At 35.3% G+C, this 24,369-nt stretch overlaps 2 protein-coding genes across 4 annotated transcripts in view; one reads left to right on the forward strand and one right to left on the reverse strand.

Annotated features, from left to right (window-relative positions):
- Positions 1–9,146, forward strand: part of CD226 (CD226 molecule) — a 31,147-nt gene extending 22,001 nt beyond the window's left edge. The window contains exons 4-7 of one of the 3 annotated variants that reach the window (XM_068671388.1): positions 1,599–1,673; positions 6,300–6,411; positions 7,299–7,359; positions 8,588–9,146. In XM_068671388.1, coding sequence (XP_068527489.1) covers positions 1,599–1,673; positions 6,300–6,411; positions 7,299–7,359; positions 8,588–8,674 — 335 coding nt within the window. In that variant the 3' untranslated portion in view covers positions 8,675–9,146. Of the gene's footprint in view, positions 1–1,337; positions 1,674–6,299; positions 6,412–7,298; positions 7,360–8,545 lie in introns of all 3 variants that reach the window. The other 2 variants (XM_068671387.1, XM_068671386.1) reach the window with 2 other exon arrangements.
- Positions 9,147–9,449: 303 nt separating this feature from the next.
- The window catches only part of DOK6 (docking protein 6), a 252,646-nt gene continuing 237,726 nt past the window's right edge, over positions 9,450–24,369 (reverse strand). Inside the window, exon 8 of the mRNA XM_068671385.1 lies at positions 9,450–20,993. Coding sequence (XP_068527486.1) covers positions 20,854–20,993 — 140 coding nt within the window. The 3' untranslated portion in view covers positions 9,450–20,853. The remainder of the gene's footprint in view (positions 20,994–24,369) is intronic.

Below are 24,369 nucleotides of genomic sequence, written 5' to 3' on the forward strand. Positions count from 1 at the left end.
TGAGCTAGGTTACCCTGTATCGATGATTTCTCTGGTACCTATGATTTTGACAGCTCTAGCACTACAAGCATTCAAAGCAATATGTTTTACAAACATTTTTTTTTTCTTTTAGATTTTCAATAAACATAACAAGCAGGATCTAGCTCAGTACGACAGTATTATGTTCTATCCAGACTGCTACTGCAACCATCCTATCCATATCTGGCTATATCTTCATTTTAAAACTTTTTTTTTTTTTTTTTTTTTTTTTAACAGTATTTGGTGCATTTATTATTGAATGTCATTTTTTTTTTCTATGCAATTTCCTAAATTTTCCTTTGCTGCTTGCATTTGTTACCTTACATAGAGGAAAACACCTACTAGTGTAACACCTACTAGTACCTACTAGTGATATTTTTCGCTATAAAGACAGATAATGAAAATAGAACCTTATTGAACAGCTTAAAAGACTGCTTTTACAGTGTAGGAAAAACAGTCAGATTATTAATCTTTTTTACCAGTGAAGTCTTCAAAAAGATGATGGTGCTAGTCCTAACTTATGAGGTATATGTATTATGAGGATGCCTTTAGAAACCAATTGGCTCTTTAATGCTTCGAATATTAGAAACACTGACAAGCTTTTTACTGAAGATATTTTTTGTTATTTACCTGATTTTAAAATGGTGAATGTTATTACTTCAAGCAATAACTCAAAGCAGAGAAATTTCAGTCAAAATTATTTGAGATAAGAATATATCTATGGGTGAAGTCTTGAATTTATTTGTAAGTCTCCTTTATTACTATAGCCTGGCTATTGCACATGTTTTTCCATAATATGTGGGTGGTTAAGAATATTTTTTATTAAAGTGGCAAGATTTGAGAATTAGAGTTCATAGGCTGGAATGTCCTGTAACATTACTGATACATATTCTGAGGGTCACATCAAACTACTTTCTTTTTATAATCGACGTGAAAGCAGAACAAGACTATCAGAAATTTTATTAGACTGGCCTCATAATTTATGCTGTAGAATATTTGCTGAAACTGTTAATAAAACATAAATATATTCAAACATTGTAGAAATAGGCTTCTTGCAATGTCAGTAAAGCCTCACAATTCTATACACACTGTTAGGTCTAGGTAAGCACAAAAATAAACTCATAAAGAGGTATAAATGTTATTTTTCAGTATTTCAAATGATTTGAGTATCTTTCTGGTCTAAGTCAATTTCATTAACATTTTTGCCATGCAGGAAATGTTAATACAGAACTTCCATTTATTAATTAATTGCAGTTTTTCTTTCTTTCTCTCTCTCTCTCTCTCTCTCTTTTTTTATTTTTTTTTTTAATGTTTTTCAGCTGATGCTTTTGAAATATCTGAGAAACAAAATAATCCCGTGTTTACCAAGCCAGGAGAAAATGTCACTTTTATTTGTCCTTATAACAGAAGAGATTCAGTTCAACAAGTGATGTGGGAAAGGATTAAAGCAGATTGCATAGATACCGTTGTCCAGTGTAATTCATTAGGAGGGCAACGCTTTGGTGCAGATTTTAAAAAGCGTGCACTGGTGGATTGCTCTGATCAAGCAAGCTCCATGATTGTCATTCAAAATGTTTCAGACTCTGACTTCGCAACATATCGCTGTGTGGCTACTGGAAGAAACAAAACCTATGTGATGAGTTTCACCGTGCTTGGTAAGTAAAGAAGGTAGTAGTAAATGTTTCCACAGGCAGGACCTTCTGAGGTATTAACACATTTACCCATATGAAATCACACTTCATAACACATTCAAATGAGCAGTGGAAAAGTTAACAACCAATCTTGTTTCCACAGAAGACAGCTGGTTTTCAGGTTGTCTGATCTCGTTATAGGACTTCACACCTGCTTGTGAGAAACTGGTTTGATGCTAGGAAGCAGACTCTTCAGCAAGGGGTGCTCTCCTGGAGATGTCCTCATTAGCACAGGGCACTGCGTGGTACATATCTGTGTCCCAGGGGAAAGACAAGTCTTCCTACAAGAGCTAAGAGCACACTCTTGTCCAAAAATGGAAAAAAATGTAAAATGGCTTCTGCCTTATTCATGTGAGGAATTTCTTTTGGGGAGCAGAATATGTCTCCAGGTTTTTCTGTGAATATTGTCATAGTTTGATTATAAGGAAGCTTAGGTCTCCGTATGTAAACACATAAAATTGGATTGCTCAAAATGAGAGCTGAATCCCTTTTAGTTCTACTTTTATTTATTTATTTATTATGGCTGGAGAAAATGACAACAACAGCAACAACAACAACAGAAAAGGCTCAGTTTTAGTTCTCTGTAGAATGGATTTCAAAAACATGGTTCTTGTACCACCACAGTTCCTCTTCTGTTGTAGCATTCAGGCGAGCTCTCTGGTGTCTTTGATACTGCCTTTGTTAGTTGTAATAAATGAATGTTAGCAGACATCCCTTTGGCAGCACTAAGAGCTGTGGCTTGAGATATAAAACTTCCAAATATGCTTGATTGTTACTGAGAATGCACTCAGAAAGAAAATGTTGATCTGTTTTACTCTGAATACTTGACCACAAAAGTCCATGAAATTCGACAAAATATGATAAGAATTATCAGGTATATAATTCCTCTCACCTCCAAAAATTTTAAACATTCAAATTTCAAAATATTGATGACTGCATTCATATAATTAATCACATACAAACTGTAGAGCAATGAAAATGTTTACTCTGAACATTGTGCTTCTCATAACAAAACTAAACCAAACAATGAGTTGCCAGGTGATAATAATAAAAAAATGTCCTACCTATGCAAATTCTTTCTACTAAAAAAACAAACCAAACCCAACCCAACGAAAAAACTTCAGTTTACGTGCTTCTTTTGATCTTGAAGCAAACCCTATTTATCACTGTTGATTTTAACAATAACAACATAGTTATGCATGTTTGTAGGAGAAAAAAATGGTGTGAAACCATTGAAGAAGCTGAAGTATATGAAGTATAACATGATTCAAAATATACATTTTCTACCTTTTAAATCCTCTGCATTATCACGTTTTTATTTATTTATTTGTTGCTTGTTATTCCAAAAGAAATGAGGTGTCAAAGATTCCCAATTATTTTTTTCGGTCTTTAAACATTTGGAACTGTTCCATACATGACTAATACTTCCATGACAGTTATGGAGAAACAGTAAAGATAAGGAGAGACAGGTCAGGTGTCAGCTCCCATAGATCCTGTGAAGCCTCTCACAAACTCAGTTACTTACTCTGCCTTGATGTGGCTTGAATGAAAGAATGGTAGCAGAAACTTGATGCGTATGTTTATATTTGATGTGTATGTGTATATTTTTGTGTATGTTCTACCAGTCCAGCCACTTCATTTTCTTTGGCTTAGCATTACAGTTAAGCCTCACTGTAGCTTCATACTAAGTTAATACAAATTCATACAATTAACCATCTTTTTGGATTCACCTATTCTGCAAGAACAACAACAACAAAAAAAAAAACAAAAACAAACAAACAACAAACAAACAAAAAGGAATTACATGGCTGAGCTCCATGCAGAATTTAGATAACTGCCTATAAGATCCAGCTATTCCTCAGGAATATGGAAACTGACTAATAGTAAATCTGTCCTTTGAAATTGTCATTTTTCTTCCTAAGTAACTTATGTCTAAAATGGGTGATAGAGAGCTGTTTGGGTCTCAGAGCACTGACCCACTGAGACAGGGCACATAAATTGCCTCCAGTATTATTTTGGCTGTAATGGAACCTTTCCATTTCCTGATACTTTCAGTTTTAGAGAACAGGAACCAAATAATTAGAAAGATAATAGAACAGAGTAAGACTAATCCAACATCGAGACAAAAGTGTCAGATGAGATGAAAAGCAGGGGACTCCTTGACCAATCACAGCTGTGCCATGGAAAACAGACACAAAATAAGGCTAAAGTAAGGTGTGAGGAGAATCAAGGTAGGAGTGAAATTAGCTTCTTTCTTCCTTCCTGAATTTTTCCTGTATTAACGCAAGATATAAATCTGTGCCTGTGGGTCTCTCAGTGAAGCCCTTTCCTCCAAGCATGAACGCCTTTCACTTGTGGGCAAAATTATCTCAGTGATGTTTAGTTAGCATGGCTTACATGCCAGACCAGCAAGGAATGTGACAAGCTACATGAAGATCTCCAGTGCAGTTCAAATCTCTTGTTGGTACAAGTAACTGTGTCTGCCCTGTCAATGCTTCCTCCTCAAAACCAAAGTCAGGGCATTGAAGGTTGAAAACCTTCACTCAGAAAGGTTTCAGCCCTGGAGAGCAAATGCCAAGGCTACAAAACTAGGTGTGGCAGCTGGGGGTGGGATATTGTTCTAATACTTAATAGAAATTGTACTCCTTTCAGCATATCACCTTTGATGAGAACATGAGAACTAAAGAGACACATAAAAAGCATCTGGCATATTTCTGCAAAATCTTGAATGTTATGTTAAAGAAAGTAATTACAACAGGTTTTGTACAGTTAAACAAACAAAAAATGAAACAAAATAAAACAAAACAAGCCTCAGGAAAGCTTTACGCACTTCAGATGAGAAAAGGCAAAAGGACTTTGAGTTTTTATTACTTCTAAAAAAATTTAATGATTTTTCTCATCCAAATTTAACTGATAGCTGATAATCCCAGCTCTCAAACTCATTCACTCAGAGATCATTATCTTGACCTGATTAAACTGAAGGTGAAATGTCATGAAAAGAAAAATAAGGTCTGGAATGCTTAGACAGCTGGATGGGATGCTGCTGAAGTCCAGAACTATTTAAATTCACCCACCCTAGATGATAATTAAATACAGAATTTTTAACAAAATAGCTAAACTTTTAAAATTTCTGTGTTACTTAGAGAGGGTTTTCTCCCTATTTCTGTAAATAGTCACTGGCACAGGTGAAGGTTTTCTGTGGTGGGTAGCCAAACATTTAGAAAAAATGCATAATATATTTTTTTCAAAGTTGGACACATCCACAGAATCACAGAATCACAGAATTTTCTAGGTTGGAAGAGACCTCAAGATCATCGAGTCCAACCTCTGACCTAAAACTAACAGTCCCCACTAAACCATATCCCTAAGCTCTACATCTAAACGTCTTTTGAAGACTTCCAGGGATGGTGACTCCACCACCTCCCTGGGCAGCCCGTTCCAATGCCTCACAACCCTTTCAGTAAAGAAGCTCTTCCTAACATCTAACCTAAAACTCCCCTGGCGTAACTTTAGCCCATTCCCCCTCGTCCTGTCACCAGGCATGTGGGAGAACAGGCCAACCCCCACCTCACTACAGCCTCCTTTAATGTACTTATACAGAGCAATAAGGTCACCCCTGAGCCTCCTCTTCTCTAGGCTGAACAAGCCCAGCTCCTTCAGCCGCTCCTCGTAGGACTTGCTCTCCAGGCCCCTCACCAGCTTCGTCGCCCTTCTTTGGACCCGCTCAAGCAGCCTGTCATTTCAAGGGTGTAGCAACTGAACACGTGTTGGGAGTAAAGTGACTTTATGTGTAACCACATTATACAACATACAACAATACAAAAGCACAGTACAAAAGTTCAGTTTGTTACCAGTCAGCCTTCCGTACTGTGTGACATACCTTCAGCATGTAATTTCTAAGATAATTTTCTTTCTTTGATCTTTCCAGTGAAAAAAAATATTAGGATAAGACTTTTCTGTAATCAGTGTTTTTTTTTTTGTTTTATTCCTACATGTTGAAAAACTGAAGAATATACAGGAAATATTTATTTTTCTGTAGGTAACTGAACAGAGTCACTTTTGATGCTTACCTCATCAAGACTCTATCACATAGGGTCATTTGAGATTGCTAGAAGTTGGCAAGACTATCTGGCTAAGATTTGTGCTGTAGAAGCTGCTACTGCTAGCCACAAATCCACTATATACTGTAGTGCTTATTACATGCTATTTGTGATTGTTTGCTTTCTGTGCTATTACTCTCAAGTCTGAAGACATCTAGTGTAGAGATGCTGCAGAAAGGAAGGAAGTTGTACACTGTGGTAGGCTGCAAAAAGCTGTTGAAGTTCTGTGGTTAAACTTTTTGTTTTTTTCATACTGCTGTGCTGTGTTCATTCACTTTTGGTCATTCCAGTCACAACTTCTGTTAGAGTTAGCTCAGAATAACAATGTCATTATGTCATTTTAGAAATGATGAAATGCTCGTGAATTCTGAATATTGATCTTGAGATTCCATGTGTCTACATAATTGTTGATTTTCAATTTATTCTGTTATGGCAACTTCATAATGATTTATAAAAAATACTAATAATATTTATTACAATTCTATTTTAGCAACTTGGGATCACAAACGGTTTATTATCTGCATAGCTGGAGGAATATCAGCTGCTGTTTTACTGTTAGTTTTCCTACTGATTATGTGCATTGCCACTGCTTATGACAAAAAGTGAGTAACAAATCAATTTGCTTGATACAGTGGCATGAATGTATGAAGGTGTTAACAGCTCATCTCCTGCTATCCTCTTCAGAGGATATTGAAAAAAAAAAAAAAAGAAAAGAAAAGAAAAGAAAAGAAAAGAAAAGAAAAGAAAAGAAAAGAAAAGAAAAGAAAAGAAAAGAAAAGAAAGCTAGAAAAATCTGAAAAAAAAAAAAATAACTAATCAATTCTTCAACCTATGAAAGAGGTGACATTTTCATTTCTTTTTTTTTTTTTCACACTAAAAAATAATAAAACAACATAAAAAAACAACCAAACAACCAAACAACCAAACAAAAAACTACAGCTTACTGAAGTTCCTTAGTCAGCTAAATGCTTACATTGATACTAATTGAAACATCATGCCGAAGGTGATTTGTCAAGAATAACATAGGCAGGCTTAGGCATAGGCTGTTCATTTTTTATGCATAAACAACATATGACATCTTGATGTTTCTACATCTTCTAGCATTTTATATCTACTCTCTACCAAATATATCGTAGTTGTCTGATCCAGAATCTCTGCTTCCAATGGAAAGAAATACTGAGCAGAAAAAAAAATACATATATTTCTTCTCCCATTACAATATATAAAGTTTCTGGAATTTGTTGGCAAGTTATTACTGAATAAGAACGTCTTTTTATCAGTGTCCAGGCCTTTACAAAACAGTGCTAGTCTCATGCATGTTGTGGTCTGCAGTTCAGAGAAAAGGCTACTTGGATTTTATTGGTTTCGGTGGACAAGTAAGCTATACCACTGTTATCTCTTGTATGCAGAAATTAGATAGTTTGGTCTATACTATCATTCATGGTGCAGTTTGTTTCCATTATGTTTCTAATGGAATGTGTGCCATCAGAAAGAAGAGAAAGAGAATAAAAGAGGCCTTACAAAACCCTTTGTACTCTACTCAGACCAAGGTAAGATCATCTGGAGTTTACTCATAATGTATTTTGTATATTTCTTAACATCTCTTCAGTATCTGATGCTTGACATAACTTTTAAATAAGGGATATATCCCTTAATTATCTTTTTTTTTTTTTTTTAAATGCTTAATGCATTTTTTTTAAATGCATCTAATTATATTGAGATGTGTTTCATGTAGCTCTTTTGGTTTTGCTATCTTTTATACTATTTGTGTATTGGCAGTATCTTTTTTTTTTTTTTTTTTCCCCTCAAGTAACTACTTGTAAAATGCAAGCAAAAAATTGAATCCTGTCATAGCATTTGTCTTTACCTATTCAACTTCATTGTAATTTGTTGGGACAACTGTTTGAGTGTTTCTCCTTTCTTTTTCGACTTTAACAATCAATTTCTTGAAGCTCAGTTACTCTTTTCCTCTTAGTGATCTTATTCAAGGCCTGAAATTTACAAGTGGTAAGGCAGGATCCAATTCTTCTGCTTCTGCCTTGTATCTTCATACCCTCAGTCATGGTATGAGGTAGTAATATTCTTAGGGAAATGGCCCTTTCCTCACAGTGGTGTGACTCTAGCTTTCCATCTATTTCCCTCAGACAGCACTGCTGTATGACTGCATACATGTCCACTGTAGACAGGGACTCACAAGGCCCTTTGACCTCCTAACATTTCAATTTACCTCATTCTGCCCCTTTGGTTACTGTTCACATCAGAATGAAGCTCTTCCTAGGGTAACCTTAGCTTAGGGACTACTAATTTTCTTCAGAAAGCATCTTCCGAAACAATGACAATTAATCAAGGCACCATCACATTAATTACATGAGTAATTCTTAGCATGGTCCATACCTGTAGAGAATTTATGTTTTAAGACTGACAAAGGTAACTATTTCAGTACGTGAAGTGTGTACATGAAAAGGAGGCATTCCGTTGATACTGATACTTTACCAGGCATCTGATGTGGAATAGCCGTGAAATTTCCTTGAATCTAAAATTTATCTCTAGGAAACAAGAGACCCCCCCCACCAAAAAAAAAAAAAAAAAAAAAAAAAGAGAGAGATTGATGGCTGAATATTTTCCAATAATAAATCAGTGTAAAATAAATGTGTCATTTTTTTTCAGTCATATCTTTTCATATCTTTTTCAGAAAATTTCTTCTACTTTTTTTTTTTCTTTTTTCTGTTCTTCTAGAGCATTAATGGTTATGAAAGACGTAATTTTTGTTCCCCATAGAACACAGAAAGAAGAGAAGAATCATCATTACCCAATCAGACAGAGGAGATTTACATCAACTGCATAAACCCGAGGAAACACCATTAGCTTACTTCTTATGGATGAAATAACCAAATTCAGTCAACAAATTTGCATGTTGGATTTGCTTTGCTTTGCTCTGGTGGGCTGCAGAAAATTCAAGTCACCATAGCAGGCTGCCCTGGCTGGACAGCATTGGTCCCTGAGCCAGCCTGGATGCGTCTGTGTAACATGACAGTCTGCAGCATCAATGTATCTTTTGATTCATAAGTACAAGTGAAGATTTTTTGTATTTCTAAAATTTATTTTTATTATTTTTTTACCCAGTAAGTGTACTTATAATAATTTTAGAACAACTATAACATACAGAACAGAGGTGCATATGTTTATATAACATTAATTTTGTCTGAGAAATAAATGTCTGAGAAGTCTGTGTGAAAAGGTGAAAATGAAAATATGCTCTATGTTCTCTGTATCCATGACTTTCAAATATCAAATTGAGAGCTTTATGGAATAATAAACATCCATTATTTTCTGCAAAGGATGTGTTATTACACTGCTGGGCAAATAGTACTATTCAGCTGGCAAAAGCAAATATATTAGGGATCCTTGAACCTAGATTTAAAAGTATGAACAGAAGCGTTCTATCTGACAGCTGTGTGGTTTTAAAGGCTTCTTGCACGCAGCACAATTATTTCAGCACTCACTAGTTGGGGATGGAATAGAAATATAGCCCCTAGTCCACACGCACACCCACGCGCATGCATGTGCACACACACACCTTTTTTTTTTTTCCCTCTCTTTAATGCCCAGAAGAAAGCAAAACATGAAGACTCTGTCACTGTCAAGTTATAATTCATAATAATTTATTATAAGGTTTAGTTGCACAAAAAATAAATGAGATTATGGAAGATACATGAATAAATGATGCAAAGCAGAAAAGGCATGATTGGGAACATTTACAAAACAATACATGTGTGGTTTTATATGCGCATATGTATATATTCTGCTGAAACCTACAGAATAAACCACACAGAAATTGAACAGACAAACAAACAAACAAAAACTCCTCAAACAAACAGCACTAGAAGGCAGACCTGAGAATTAAGATCTATGCATCTTATGCCGTTTTACAAACCTGCTGTATTACTGAGGATGGAATCCCAATAGATGAAGGTGTTACCATGACGGGTGATAATCAGATGTGTCTGTGTTCTACAAACTGTATGCCTCCTGGCCCACCTGTCTGATCCCCCTTTTCTCTTGTAGCATTAGTAAAAGTGATTTGTTATTTTATTTGTTATTATTATTATTATTATTATTATTATTATTTTCTGAAAGGGGTTGGGGGAAGGCATTATTAGTCTGCTACAAACCAGTTCTACTTGGTTGGCTAAGAAGGAGCATCAACAGCCTGACAGTGACAAGCACATTTGTGTAACTCTGCAAATCAAAGCTTTCCTCACACACAAAGGAAAATACAAGTCTAGGTTCTTTGGACAATAATGAGGACACAAGGCTTGTCTGAACTATTTGAGTGATAATAGTGTTGTATAGTTATACTACGCTTCAGCTAAAAATCTAAAAACTTAAACCAAAGAGTCCTTCAACCTGGCATTGAAGACTTAAATTCTTTTACATGTCATTACAATACCATTAGAAAACATGTCATTTTGGTTTTGCGTACTCCTGAACAAGAATACATACACATTACAAGGTATATATTTTTGCTTTCACTTATTGAAGGTTTTCAGATATATAAATGTTTGCATGTGAAGTTGATGAGGACACAGAACTGTACTATTAATAAGTTGATTTATTTCCTGAGTTATCATATGTCATATCAGATAATTCTAAGTTGTGCACAGCATTACAAGAAAAACCCTGTAGCATTGGGTTGTTTGTTTGATGATTCCATTTATACTAAAATGCCAAAATGATGATGTAATGAATTTGATTACATTGAAGATCTCAGTTGGAATCCTAATACAGAATTATACATAAGCCAAGAAGGTGGCATTGTTTCACTGCTTGTAGAGACATTCAAAATACATCCCTATTTTACTGAGGATAAAAAAAGGGGAGAGGTGGAGGTTAAGTATCTATAATACCAGATTGCTTTGATTATTTCTGTTACTGTCCTTATTTCTTGCCTCCCCTGATGCTTTTAGCTTGTCTGCATGCATTTTTTAAAAATAACTAGTTTTGAGATTTGAGAAAGAAAAAAAAATCTCTACTTCACATCTTTGTAGGTATTTAATCTGGTTTAATTCAAATTCCATAGACATATTACTTTTACCAAGATAGTCCACAGGGAAAATCACATCAATCACACATAGCATATTAACAATACATTATTTTTCTTTCAAAAAACAAACCCAAAACAACAGCTTCATTTTTGTACCATTGTAATATCAGTGAACAGCAGCTGAACATGAGACCGATACAAACAAAAACCAAAAAGAAAGAAATCAACTCAAACCTCTTCAATAGTTTAGTAAACTATGCAACAACAAAAAAAAAAAATCCAAGTGTCATTTGAAATGTGATATTAAAGCTCCTTATATATTTTATGAGTCTGACAGAATGGGACCTAGCAAAAGCATGTTTGCTGTGACACAGTTTGGATTATGTAAATTGGCTTTCCAGTGTAAAATAATAAAAACTATTGTTGTGTTTCTTTTCAGGATTTTCCATAGATTTCCCATTTTCTTTTGAAAAATTTTAGTTCCTTTTGTGTAAACTTAATCAACTGTAATTTGGAAATTTTATTTTGAATGGTTACCGTGCTATTTCATTCTTTACTGCTTGCTCAACAAGTTAAAAGGGAGAAAAAATCAAATATAACACAACACAAATATGGACAACAACAAGGTCAGAATACTGTTTGAACTGTAAGATAGTGTTGTCTTTTTTGTTGTTTTAAAGCCTTAGAAACTTTCCTCAAAGGCAACAAACATAATAAAGTATGTTTTCATTTTCATTAATTCAGTCTTGAATCACTGGATAACTAATTTCTGTGTAACAGGAAAATGAACCTATGAAATTTTAAGAAAAGGAAAACAAGTCTTCTCCTCCCTAATAATAAAAATGTATGTTTTATGTTCATGTTTTATGCTGTGTAAAAAAGGTAGCTATTTAAGCCCATGTTAAAATTCTGTTTTCGTTACTTTTAGTACCATTTAGATTAATAGTAATAGTAAGTTTTCGAAGAGCTTAAACTTGTATCAGAGAAAAAAATATTTGAAATCTGTCTTTGCTGGGATTTCTGAATGTAGGAGGCATAGTCACCAGAATCTGGATCACAAGGGAGAACACCAAACCCACTGACTATGAAAGAAGGTGAAAGCTAGAACAGCAACATACTGCATGCTACCTCCTGATACTGTATCTTTCTTTTGTCTCAAATATGTCCCTATAACTTAAGGAGTGTCTCTGACCCTGTAATATGTTCATGACACTGCCTAGTCTGCTTATCTTTTCATCTTCCTTGAATGTGCATCTTAGGGTAAAACAGTGTTCCTGTGAGGAAACAGTCTGCTTCAAGGACTCGACTCACCAAGGAATAGAAGAACCTGGACTTTTCCAAACTCCCACTTTACGCAGGGTGGTCCAACATTTAACTCTTTCTGATGCAACCTGTCCAAAATTCCCAGGTATTTTCCCATGGAATTTTACATTTCTATATTTTCTATCAGGCACCTAAAGTTTTATAATCTCCCTCAGAAACAACTAGTTTTAATTATGATGCACAACCAAACCATCTGCCTGCTATACAGGTTTAATTTTGATCATAAGTAGATGGTAGTTTACTCTTGAAAAATTCAAATAAGAAACCTGACAAAAAGAAGAACAAACAAACAAAGAAACAGAGGACTGATCTTTTTTTTTTTTTTTTCCCTGGGTGTTATAACTATCTGGGACTCAAGGATGTTCCTCTAAAGCTTCTGTGATATTGAGCTATGTAAAAGTTCAAATCCATGGCATTTATTTACACCTGCTGACACTGACTCAGAGAATATTCCCCAGCACAAGCAGAAGACTTATTTCCTTTAAAGCCTAAATGTTCAGTAGAAGTTAATCCCCTAAACAGATTTGTAAGTCTGACATTAAGAGTTAGTTCCAAATACTGCCTACAAGATAGGTGCTAAAAAAAAAATCTTTTAGACTGTAGACCCCAGGAGTAGAAACTATACATCAAGTTCTCTGACTGCATTATTTAAAGTGGAGTAAGACAACTCAAAAGACATTTCAAATATTCACACATTCCTGTGGAACTGTCTTGGGCTAGATGCATCTCTATTGGTATGCCATGTGTCATCCTACTGCATGTGGGATCAGGGTAGCCACTGTCCCTTTGACATGCAATATGAAGGATCCCAGCTTGAGGCTAGAGTGTCACAGTGGTGTTCAAAACACTGTGCTGGACTAGGCTTTTCAGTGGCCTATGAAATCCTGTCTGTTTCTTCTACCACAGTTGTTTCATACTGTTTTCTACCTACCAAATCAGTCAGGAAACGGAAGACCCTGGCTCAATTCCTGCAGACAACTTCAGATACTCCCCATTTTCCTTGTGCCCTTTCCACCCTTCCCTTTGCAGCTGGGCTCCTTCCTGTACAGAAACAGCTCAGGTTTTAAGGGCTAAGAAGAGCTAGGAGTGGGCCTGCAGGGCTTAGTAGGGCACTCTTCCAGCAAGAGTATCCTCCTTTCTGCTTTGTCTTGTAACACCTTGTTTTACTGTTTTCTAATCCCTGTTTACATTCAAATGCATACAGAGTGATGAGAACCGGGTGAGCATCTGGGTGACTATGGGACAAATATATAATAAGCTTCTCATAACATAATGGTCAAGCTAGAAAATACAAAAGGAAATAACAAGTTATTCAAGGCAACTTTCTAAAGAATGTTATTTACTACCTCCATTTATCCACATTGTTAGCCAGTAGAATTAGATAAAATAACTAATATAAATTACTAGTATTAGCTGATCTATTTCTTCTTACCTTATGCTTTTTCAAAAAGATAACTTTCTAGTTTTAGAAAAAAAGTCTCAGTGATTCTGAAGGAAATTTAACACCTTTTTTAACAGTTTATTTAATTAGACTGTTAAAGTAAATAAATCATTTGTAATATTAAGCAGTATGTTTTATAACATGATTTAAATGATCAATAGCTTATCATACTAAGATATAGACAAAAAATGCATAGCAACTTTTCCTTTTTCTTTTGCAATATCTTTTTTCCATTTGTGTTGATGCCTATCTGTGTATTTGAAGAGGGAAAATATATGTTTTCATTACACATTATTACAAATACTCTCTATTAACATCACATATTTATCAGAAATAAAACTGTCTGAAGCAGACATTTATTAACTAATTTTAAATTTCCATAATTTACATAACAACTGTAGTAAAGGTGGATCTTTCTCATGCAGCTTTGTCAGATCACATCATAACTGGAAGCATAAGTGTAAGCACCCATGTATGTATTTTTATGAATCATAAATGCAAATGTTGCTCCTATTATCTAGAATTTGATCAGCTCTGAAATACGATAAATTATATATTTAGCAATATTTGGATGCAGAAAGTTTCACAAATTTGTGTGATAACAATTATGATGCATTATATACGATACTATTTTGCAAGGATTATATTGCATTATAATTGCATTTTGACGATTACAATGCACTTTAGCTTGGTTGGTACTTGGTTCTTTCAGACATGTTAGGGAGAATGGGCCCAGCACTCTTGAAACCTCAGCTTAGAGCCGTGAGTTACACTAAACACAAAATATTGTTGCCAGCTCCTGATAAAATCAGAATTTGAATGCTCTGGGAAGTTATTCTGCACTCAACACGAACCACTGCAATGCACTAAAATGTCTCCTAAATATTTCCTAATATTTTTAAACATTACAGATTTTTCCTTTAAATTATTTTTGTTGATTTCTTATGCTATTCTTTTTCTTTTCATTAGGTTTCAAAAACTTTCCTCTCTATAATGGTGTTTTTCAAAGCAGGAAAATCAAGACTGAAAACAGTGAAAGAAAAGGTGAGCATATGTCATACTTTGCTAGGAAGTCATAATACATTTATTCCGCATTGTTTGTTCTTCCCTGTAACTATCTAAAATCAATAAAACTTTCAGCAGTTCTAGAACATAAATATTTCCTATCACAGCCTGTCATCTAAGAAAAGTCAGGAAATGCAATAATTAACAACAAGGACAGCTTTATTTTATATCATTTATTCTGTTTTAGCTGTAGATGCTCTGATGAGAATAAATACTTAACTGCAGCCTTTAGTTTTGTTATTGGTATCAAATTACCATGACTAATTTTTTGCTATTTTCTACATCTTGCTATCATACAGTGAAAAAAAAAGATTGAAAACCATGTGTAGCCTATATTAAAAATGAGGGTTAACTTCACTCATGCCAAACACTGTTACAGAAAAAAACTACAACAACAAAAAAAGTCTACTGTAAAATGTATCCATTCTCTTGACAAACCCAGGACTGTAAGAAGAGCATGAGGTAAATCTATTTAACCTCATCAGGATTTTTGTACTCAAAGGAAAAAAAAATCTTAACCATTCTATGGGACTTTCAGTGTGAGATTTAAAGGGATTAACTCCATTTTAAAGAGATGGGTATTAGATTTTGAGCTTTCATTTAGTTAAAACAGATTTTTTTTCTCAATTATAACTTGCATCATTCTTAACAATATTGACATTTTCAAACACTTTAATTGTAATTAAACGTACTTAAACCTCAGTCACTTTCATATCTTTTTTAATCTTATACATAAAAACCTGTTAAGTTGCATATGCATGCAAAGATGCTAGATGCATCTTTGTGAAGTGGAAATTCCATTTATTTCAGTAGAACACATTCACCTCTGTATTCTAATATTTAGGTTTCTAAGCACAGTGCCATTTAAGTAGTTGCTGAATACACAGCAGGTTCACCTGTCACCTTTTACTGTCCTGTAAGGGTCTGGAAATAGAGAGACAGACTTCTTGCTACAACAGGTTAGTCAATATTCTTTGACTTTTATTTCACCATATGCCTGTACATGTTTCCAGTATAACACACCTTTTTATCCAAAATCAAAATTGAAAAGCATTTATTTAGAATATCAAGAACAAACACAGCATCCTTTATAGAGTTGAAGACTTGAATGAATTCAAGAATGAATATATCAAACCTTTATACCCCATAATTTTAAAGTTTTATCACTACAGTGGTGTGCACAGTCATTAACTTCTGCTAACAATACATAGACCTGACCAGCTGTCAGCGTTGAAAAGTAAAAGATTCTAATATACACAGGTTGTGTAACAAGTTGATTTGGAAAGAGTCAGAAATATTTGGATGATGTATGGAAAAATTTCTAGTGCTGTTGGATCAGTTCCTATAACCAAGTCCCTTTTCACATTTTCTCCACAGTCCATGCTTCTCTGTATGTGGATAAAAGCCACATTTATTTATTTGCAGAAAGTATAAAAAGGATACACTGATACTGAACACTAAAAACCACCACCACCACCAAAAACAAAGCAACAAAAAACAAACCAACACCCACCCCAAACAACAGAGTAAATGGAACACTTTCCTCCTTTCTTTTTAGAAATAAAAAATAACATTGCATTTCACGCTAGAAAGTACAGACATTCACGAGACTTACATTCTGTCATGGAAAACCATCCTGCAGCTTCTAGGTTAACAACTGAAAACTAGTAAATGTGGCTGGTGAGCTAAGTCTGCGTAGAGCTTTATTTGCTACAGGCTGCTGATCTTTGTCAGTTCCTAGAAATCAAATAGATCAAAAAATCACTACTCTTCATAGTTTTTCCTATTACACTAGAGATCAAGCTGAACAAGTATGAAGTTCATGCCTTTTCTGATAAATGCAATATAGAGGTCTGATTAGTGCTCTTTTTTTTTCTGTTTGCCATGAACAGGTGAGGGTTTTCACAGTCTGCCTGCACTAAGCAACACCTAAATAAGTATGTGCCTGCAGGCTGCATGCCAGCTTTACATTATTGCAGGCTGTTTGCCGGCTATAAAATATTGCTATAGAATGCACGTCAAAAGATTTTTGACCTCAGATATTTAATTTCAACTCCTCTTCCAGCACAGTCTTATTAGTTTAGAACAAGATTTGATTAGAAATGTGTTTGCTACTCCCCAACAGGATTTCTATTCATTTGTGAAATGAAGTATTTTCCAAAAATGCCTTTGACATTCCCAAACCAGACTTTTGACAAAACAAAAGAGAGCAGCTATCGATGCTGTCTAGTAAACTTCTTTGGTTTGTCAATACATTTCTAAGCTTTACTTGCTAGCTTTAGGGAAAAAAAAAGGGGGGAAAAAAAAGAATTTTGCATGAACCAAATACATGTGAGCAGCTGGAGTCAAAGCCTACCACAGAAAGTAGAGCCTGAACAAAGTAGAGCCTGAACAGTAAGGCAGCAAACTCCATGTTATAAGATATTCTTCTTACTTTTTCCTTTACATAGGCAAGAAAATTTGTTCCAAAGGAGCATACTCACTGATGATTCAAACTAGTAATAATAAAATGTAGCCATCTAAAAAATGGGATTACTCAAGTACCTTAGAACCATATTATGATTTATTACTGGTGTTCTTCAATTTCTCCTTTTCTGCACAGAGTGATTTCAGAATCGAAAGTACCAGTATGCATCAATCTATAACAGTTAGTTAAGAGTTATTAGTAACTATATCAGCAATGGTGTGTGTTATATATATATATAATGTTTTTTTTTTTTTTTTTTAAAGGAATGAATGTATTTGTATCAAGGGTTGTTTTTTTAAAAAAATTAGATCATATTACAGCTATATATTCATCACACTTCCTCAGAACTGAAATGAAAACAATAGCCTTACATCAATTTTACAATTTTATGGTGTACTAATGCTAAGTTCCCTTTTCACCAGTTGCATCTGGTTACCACTGAAGACATTTTGTTGCCCTCCTGCTCTTCCCAGCTCATTGGCTGAAATCAGAGAGCTCTTCTTGGGTCAGGAATAAACATATAACCTGTGTGCCTTGCACATGAAGGTAGCCGAGACTTGAACAGGGACCAGCGAAGCCCCTGGGCCTATTGAAAGCCCCTTGTAGTCTCTAGGCAGGCAGCTCTACCACGTTTGCCAAAAGAGAGCTTTCTTTCTGGCAGAACCACTAGGAGCTGTACAAAGTTGTCTCAGTGGGGAATTACTTAGTTTACTGAGAGGCATACACCAGGAATCAAAGCAACTCCACGAAAACAATTTTCTGGCAAACGGTTGGCCTAGTGCCTGTGTGGTTCTCATGGAGCTTTTCTGAAGAACATTTTTGGAAGCTACACAAATGCACAAATTTTACAACGGTATTATCTGCTGTTCTGGAGTGGCACAAATGGCAAACTCCACTGGACATGTAGTACCTTTGTGCTTCTGGTGCCCAGTTTTCTATGACTGTGTTGCAGTACACTGTGAAGATGTATCCTTATCTTCAACTTCCAGTGTGCTTGTGTTTACTGTCTGCAAGACATAAGTTCCCAATAGCTCAGTTTTGCTTTTTGTTGGTAGCATTCTTGAGCTTTGCCCTGGAGTTCATTTTCTGTTGCTACAAGATACAATTTCACAAGTATTTATAAATGTATGAATTGAGAAGATAGTTGCATTAAATAATGAAAGCAAAATATTTAGTAAAATTCTAAATGGCCAATCCATTTTTATTTTTATTTTTTATTTTTATTTTTTAATATTTAGGCACTACAGAAGAAGACAGAAACCTTCTTTGACAGACAGTGGCCTTTCCCCAGATAATGGAAAGAGTGCACTATATAGATCTTATGCTTTCTGTCTAAACACAGCTAAAGCACTCACTTTAGGATTTAGATTCTGAAAAGATTCTCAAACTATATGGGCACTGTGTCCTCAAAGCAGTTCTGATAATCTCCTATTTTGCCTTTTGCCTGTTTTGGGGCTACGAAGAATATAAAAGCATTAAATGACTAGTATTCAAGTCACAGAGGGAAACAGTTAAATGGACATGCAATACATGACTGCAGAACATACTGGAAACTTAATCTAAGGAATTTTAAGGAAAAAATAATTAGGGCAAGTGAAAGAATCTCATTTGCATAGAAATAAAAATAATTAGTAAGCTCTTCAAAAAAAGCTCTTTGGTAAAGGTCCCTTGATTAACAGAATTACACCAGCATTATATATATTTTTATCATATTTTGCACATAACATTTGCAGACTGGAATTTTCTCAAAGCAAAATATCAACCATGTTTTTATTTTTTATATGAAAGCATGAATGAAACTTCCTTGATGGGTACAGCTCAGCTCAGAGAGCACTGTAGGTATAGCTCCCTCCCAGCATGGGAGAGCAGGTTTTCATTTTAGCTCATCAAAATATTCTCCACAGGAAGTCATTCTATTCCTGAGTATGGTAGCACTGTGAGAAGGAGAAGAGGTAGTGAATGAGACAGGAAAAAAAGAGGAAAAATAAATAAAGCTGATTGTGGTGGGGTGGAAGTGTTTCATTCAAGTGGATCACAAAGCCTTTTTATTCAGCAGCTGTTCACTGAGGTTTAGAAAGCTGTGTCTGCAAAGTCTCTCAGCCTGTAAAATGGTTGGAGAAAAGCTGGACATAATGTACTAGTAAACGTTTAATTAAAAGCAGAAGTTTCTTCCATACTTTTTAATACATATATATAGATATGTGTATATATAAAACAATCCAACAGCACTTTTTCAGTTAAATTGTAGTACATAAAACTGATTGTTTAATTGGAAAAGAGTCTGTGTCTCCTCCTTGATATGCTTCCAGCCTGTCCTGAGAAACAACTAATGAGAAGAATTCCTCTAGTAATCATGGCAATCAGTTTCATCCTGGGAATAGAATGCAAGGCCTGCTTGTATGATAGCAAAAGAGCAGGTTTTTCTCCCCACATTTTCAGACATTTCAGGGTATCATGAGACGTACATAAATACTTGATATCACTTACAAAAATCCAAATATTCAGGATAGGTAAAACTTGTTCCCTACCTACTGGTATACCTTCCAACTTACTCCCTTGTTACTGATCACAAACACACCTATAACAATTGAATTTTGAAAGATGTCTTCCAAAGACAGAAATTTCCATTGAGATGTACTCATCATCCTTTCCAAAGTAAACTGATGCTTGATATGTGATCATACAAGATACGATGTGCATCTAAAACAGAAAGCTGAGAAGGAAACAGAGAAAATTCAAAGGAAAGCTGAACATAGAGAAAAAAAGACCAGAGCTCAACTTCTGGAACACATCTGGTCCAATCATGGAACAGGGGATTGCCAGCCAGGGATGCAGCCCATGCTTATTATTTTGAAGAAGAGCTTTTTAAAGTTATTCTTGCAAGCATGGATACTTAAATCAATTGCAAATTAGAAGGCTTCTTGGTAGTTCTAAGGATGAGACTTTGCTGCTCACATGAACATTTGCAGCTCCTATGGGCATTCATGAGAGGTATGTGCATATTAATAATTGCTGAATTTGTGCCCCAGGAATTTAAAGAATTTAAGAGATGTACTAGGCAATAACCTTATCTTAACACATTAAATTCTGTTCTCAACAAACAGCATTAACTTGCTGCTATTTATTGGAGTCTGACTCAAAAAAACACCAGGCCCTCTATGGCAATTAGCAACCCTGCTTGGCTCTGAAGGCAACACCTGCAGTGCTTATGCTGCTTGTTCCATTGGCAACATTTCAGTGAATCCAGCTGGAGTTAGTGGGCTGCAGCAGGGACCTAAACATGTCACCAGTGAGTATGGGCCAACCTGCTGATGGAGATGGGTAGGAAGACCCCGATGTTGAATGCATCATTGTGACAGAGCCCTGTGACAGGACCTTCTCCGGTCATGCAGAAACCTTCACACCAACACAGTTTCATTTGTTTTAACCACTGTCTTACAACACGAATGCTTGCCCCCCCGCCCTCCCACCCCTCCCCCTCCTTCCTAAACATATTAACAGAAGGAACGGCAAAATAAATAAAGACTTAGCCTCTGCTTCAGGGAAGCCGCCTCTCCAGGTTCCCATCTATGCGGTGGTCAGGCTGGAGCTGGTAGGCTTCAGTTTTCATGGCAAGTTGTGGGTGCGGAGGGCACACGCTGCTCCCTGGCCCTGGCGGCAGGTTCCAGGCTTGACTGTCTCTCTTGGCCGGCTGTCCCCGGCTGTCATTGCACGAGGCCCGAGCTGTAGCTGAAGGTGTAGCTGCTGGCCAGCGAAAGGGACTGCTGGTGCTCTTCGCCCTGCTCTGAGGGGTAGCTGGGAAATGTCTGTGCCCGGGACACCTTTGCAGAGCCCAGGCCGTGACCTGCAGGGGGGAAAAGGGATGTGTGAGAGGCTCACTGAAGTTCAACACACTGGTCTGAGGCACCATGTGAGCCACAACTGTGCTGGCCCAGCACAAAGTCATGGTATTCCCTGGGTATTCTGCTGCTCCTGGTAGTGCCAGGGTGCTCCAGAAGCACACCTACGCCATTGTGCTTTTCCGTGGCTAGAAAGGAGGGTTTTGCCTGCACCTGAGGCATAAGCAGGTGACACATATCCAGCTGAGGCAGAGAATTCCCAGACCCAACAAGTATGTTATTTAGGCTTGGATTTTATTTTTGAATTGCAAATCTACGTCTATATATTTGATCCTCTGTAAGTCTCACTTATATTTCTTAGAGCTGATGAAGAACTAACACATTTCTTATTTATCGGATGCCCTACTTAACTGGTAGAAGTTAATTGGAAATGGAATAGGGCCATCTGGCAGAAGACTAGTAGGAAGAGGATGTAAGATCTCAGGTGGTCTTGTGAATTTCACATAGTCATGGCTTGTTCACTCACAGTCAGGGAGATGGGAAATCATTCATGAAAAGCTATTAAAAACCCAATGGCAAAACTTAGCTAACTCCCACAACTTTATTTTGTACCCTGATTATTTGCCCATTTCAAAATCCCCTCTTGAAATTGAGACATAATTAGTAGCTAAACAGGTGTAACTTCATGCAAAGTATATTCTCCAGATTTTGGAAATGCATATTGAAGCTTAGTTTTAAAATGGTTTTGGAAAATGCTTTTTAAAACAATATTTAATACATGTATTATAAGTAGGAAAGCAAAATAGTATTTTTCTGTTGAGCACAGTACTAACTAAGAATACCTTTAACAGAATATGCACTTATACACTGAAGAATTCTGCTTATGTTGAAAGGTTTCAAAGTGGTTAGCAATTTTCTAGATTGTCCTAGTAGTACTGGAAGTAAGAATGCTGTTACCAGACTTGCTAAAACTTTGTCTTAATTGTTGTAACATGAAAAGTTTGCCTAAAACATGTTACTGACTGCTTCGTGCAAAAAAATCACAGTTTCTCTGAAGACGAGTCTATCAAAGCAATACTGGGACCAAGAGAGAAATAAAAACTAAATTAAAAACAGAATAAAAGGTACATCTCAGTGACACTGGAGACAATAAAACTGCAGACTGAATTCCCAAGGGCATGTTAATGGCCATAAAATCCTTTTCAGAGTATGACCAAGCAGAATGAATTTTGTATGTTTGATTTTACTGTTCATTCAGTGGAGTAAGTTGACATTGGCTATCAAAACTTGACTAAGATGCCAACTTTAACTGTTTTCTGTTTTGAGAAGCTTTTGCACTGAACAATTAAAATGTGTGGTGGTTGTGAGGTCTGACCTGCAAAGTAAAAGCACTGAAAAGGCCGATAATACATTGAGAATAGTCTTAAAAGCTGTACTTCAAGTAATTTTTAACCATTATATTAAGTTATATTAAGTTTCATGCAAACCTAAACATATAAAGTAGCATGATTTTAGTAGTAGTAGTAGGTTTTAATTTCGTGTTCCAAATCTGTCATTCCTTCTAAGGATGTATTATCTTGTTTTCTTTTTATTCAGAAATTAGAATCATATATTTAAGAGCCATAGGTAACTTTTAATCCAGCCATGTGTTTAGCTATATCTTTGTTGTTTCCTTTCTTACTAGGAAAGATAAATAAAATATGTCAATGTGACATTTTCCTACATTCTCATGATTTTTTATCTTATCCAAAAAGTGTAGAGCATAGAAACAGATCCTGTGACAATGAGCAGGAGTAAAAACACTTGCTAACCAAAGGAGTTCCCTTAACTCAGGTTTATTTATATCAATCACTGTCTGTCATATAGCCAATTTTGAATTTGCTGCCATAGAATATTGCAGCTTTAGTACAGAAATGAAGAGTGCTCCCAATAATTTCTAGATAAGTTATTAAGGCAGTCTCTTAGAATACAAAGATAAATTTGCACTTATTAAGGTTAAAAAGTAAACTGAATACAGATCTTCCATTTCCTAGACATATGCCTCAGCTGCTAGCACATTCCTTACTGTTCCTTAAAAGAAATTTTTAAGCTGCTAAATCTCATAATAGGATTCCGACATTCTGTAAGAAAAAGGGTTAATAAGGGTGTCTTCTTCTACACTGCTACACTGCTACAACATGTAGTGAGAGATAGAAACAATCAGAGATTAAAAGATTAAAAGACACACTCAGCAGAGACAAAAGATTAAAGACACTGGGTCTAGGCTCAAGTCAAACAGTAAGACATCACTGTATGGATATAATAATGAAAAGAATAGATCTCAGTTCAAATGAAACAAGAAAACTATGGATGATAAAGAATTTCTGACTTTTGGAAAGAATGGCAAAATATTTATTTTCATCTCTTTTTTTTTAAACAAAACAAAACAAAACATATTTTAACATTTAAATAAAATCAATGAAAAATAATGGTGGTTAAAAAAATGAAACACTTCAATGGCTTTCAGGTTTGCTTAAGACTTCCAAGTCTATAACTTTCCAAAATTAGAAGTTTGTTTGTATTTTTTTAATTATCATTTATTATTATTATTATTATTATTATTATTATTATTATTATTATTATTATTATTAGGCACTAGAAATTCTCAATCACAATCATTTCTTTTATTTGCATTCCTACTAAAGATTATTTTAATACTGATACGGCTGATCAACATCATGGAGCCTTAGCCTGGAGAGTCTCCACAGTCATGCTTTATGTCAGCAGTAAGAATTTTGTGGTAAAGAATTTAAATCCCACATGTTTCTAAGCTTCATGATTGAATAATATTTTCTCTGTAATTTTGGGATCTTATTAAGAGGGAAGAAGAAGAACTCCTTTTTTGTGGATTTTTTTTTTTTTTGTGTGTGGATTTTGCCTCTCTTTGATACCACAGCCATTTTCAAGAATAATAGCCTAACTCTTCTCTATTGTTCTGAAGTCAGCATAAGAGGAATTTGATTACCACACACTTTGTAACCTGAAGACACCATCAGAATTTTATTTATTTGTTTATTTATTTATTTTTTCCCTGTGGCATACCTAAGCAATGTATTCTTTTGTCTTCTAGGACAGGACCTTGTTAAGAATTATTCAGTCTACTTCATCCCTTATTTAAATTTACTCTCAGGATCACAGAATGCAATGAAACTGTAGTCCCAAGCAATTAAGTATGAATGATTCATAAAGATAATTTAATGTAACCTGTCAAATTACAGCAAAATTAGATTTTTTCTGGTCTTAATTATATTGGAAGCAGAGGCAGTATACACAAGAATCTTATTTCTTGATATGGTGCTTATTTATAACAATTCTTTAGAGGAAATACTCAATGGTTTCCTA

This window comes from Anas acuta, chromosome 2 (assembly GCF_963932015.1).
Source record: "Anas acuta chromosome 2, bAnaAcu1.1, whole genome shotgun sequence".
NCBI lineage: Eukaryota > Metazoa > Chordata > Aves > Anseriformes > Anatidae > Anas > Anas acuta.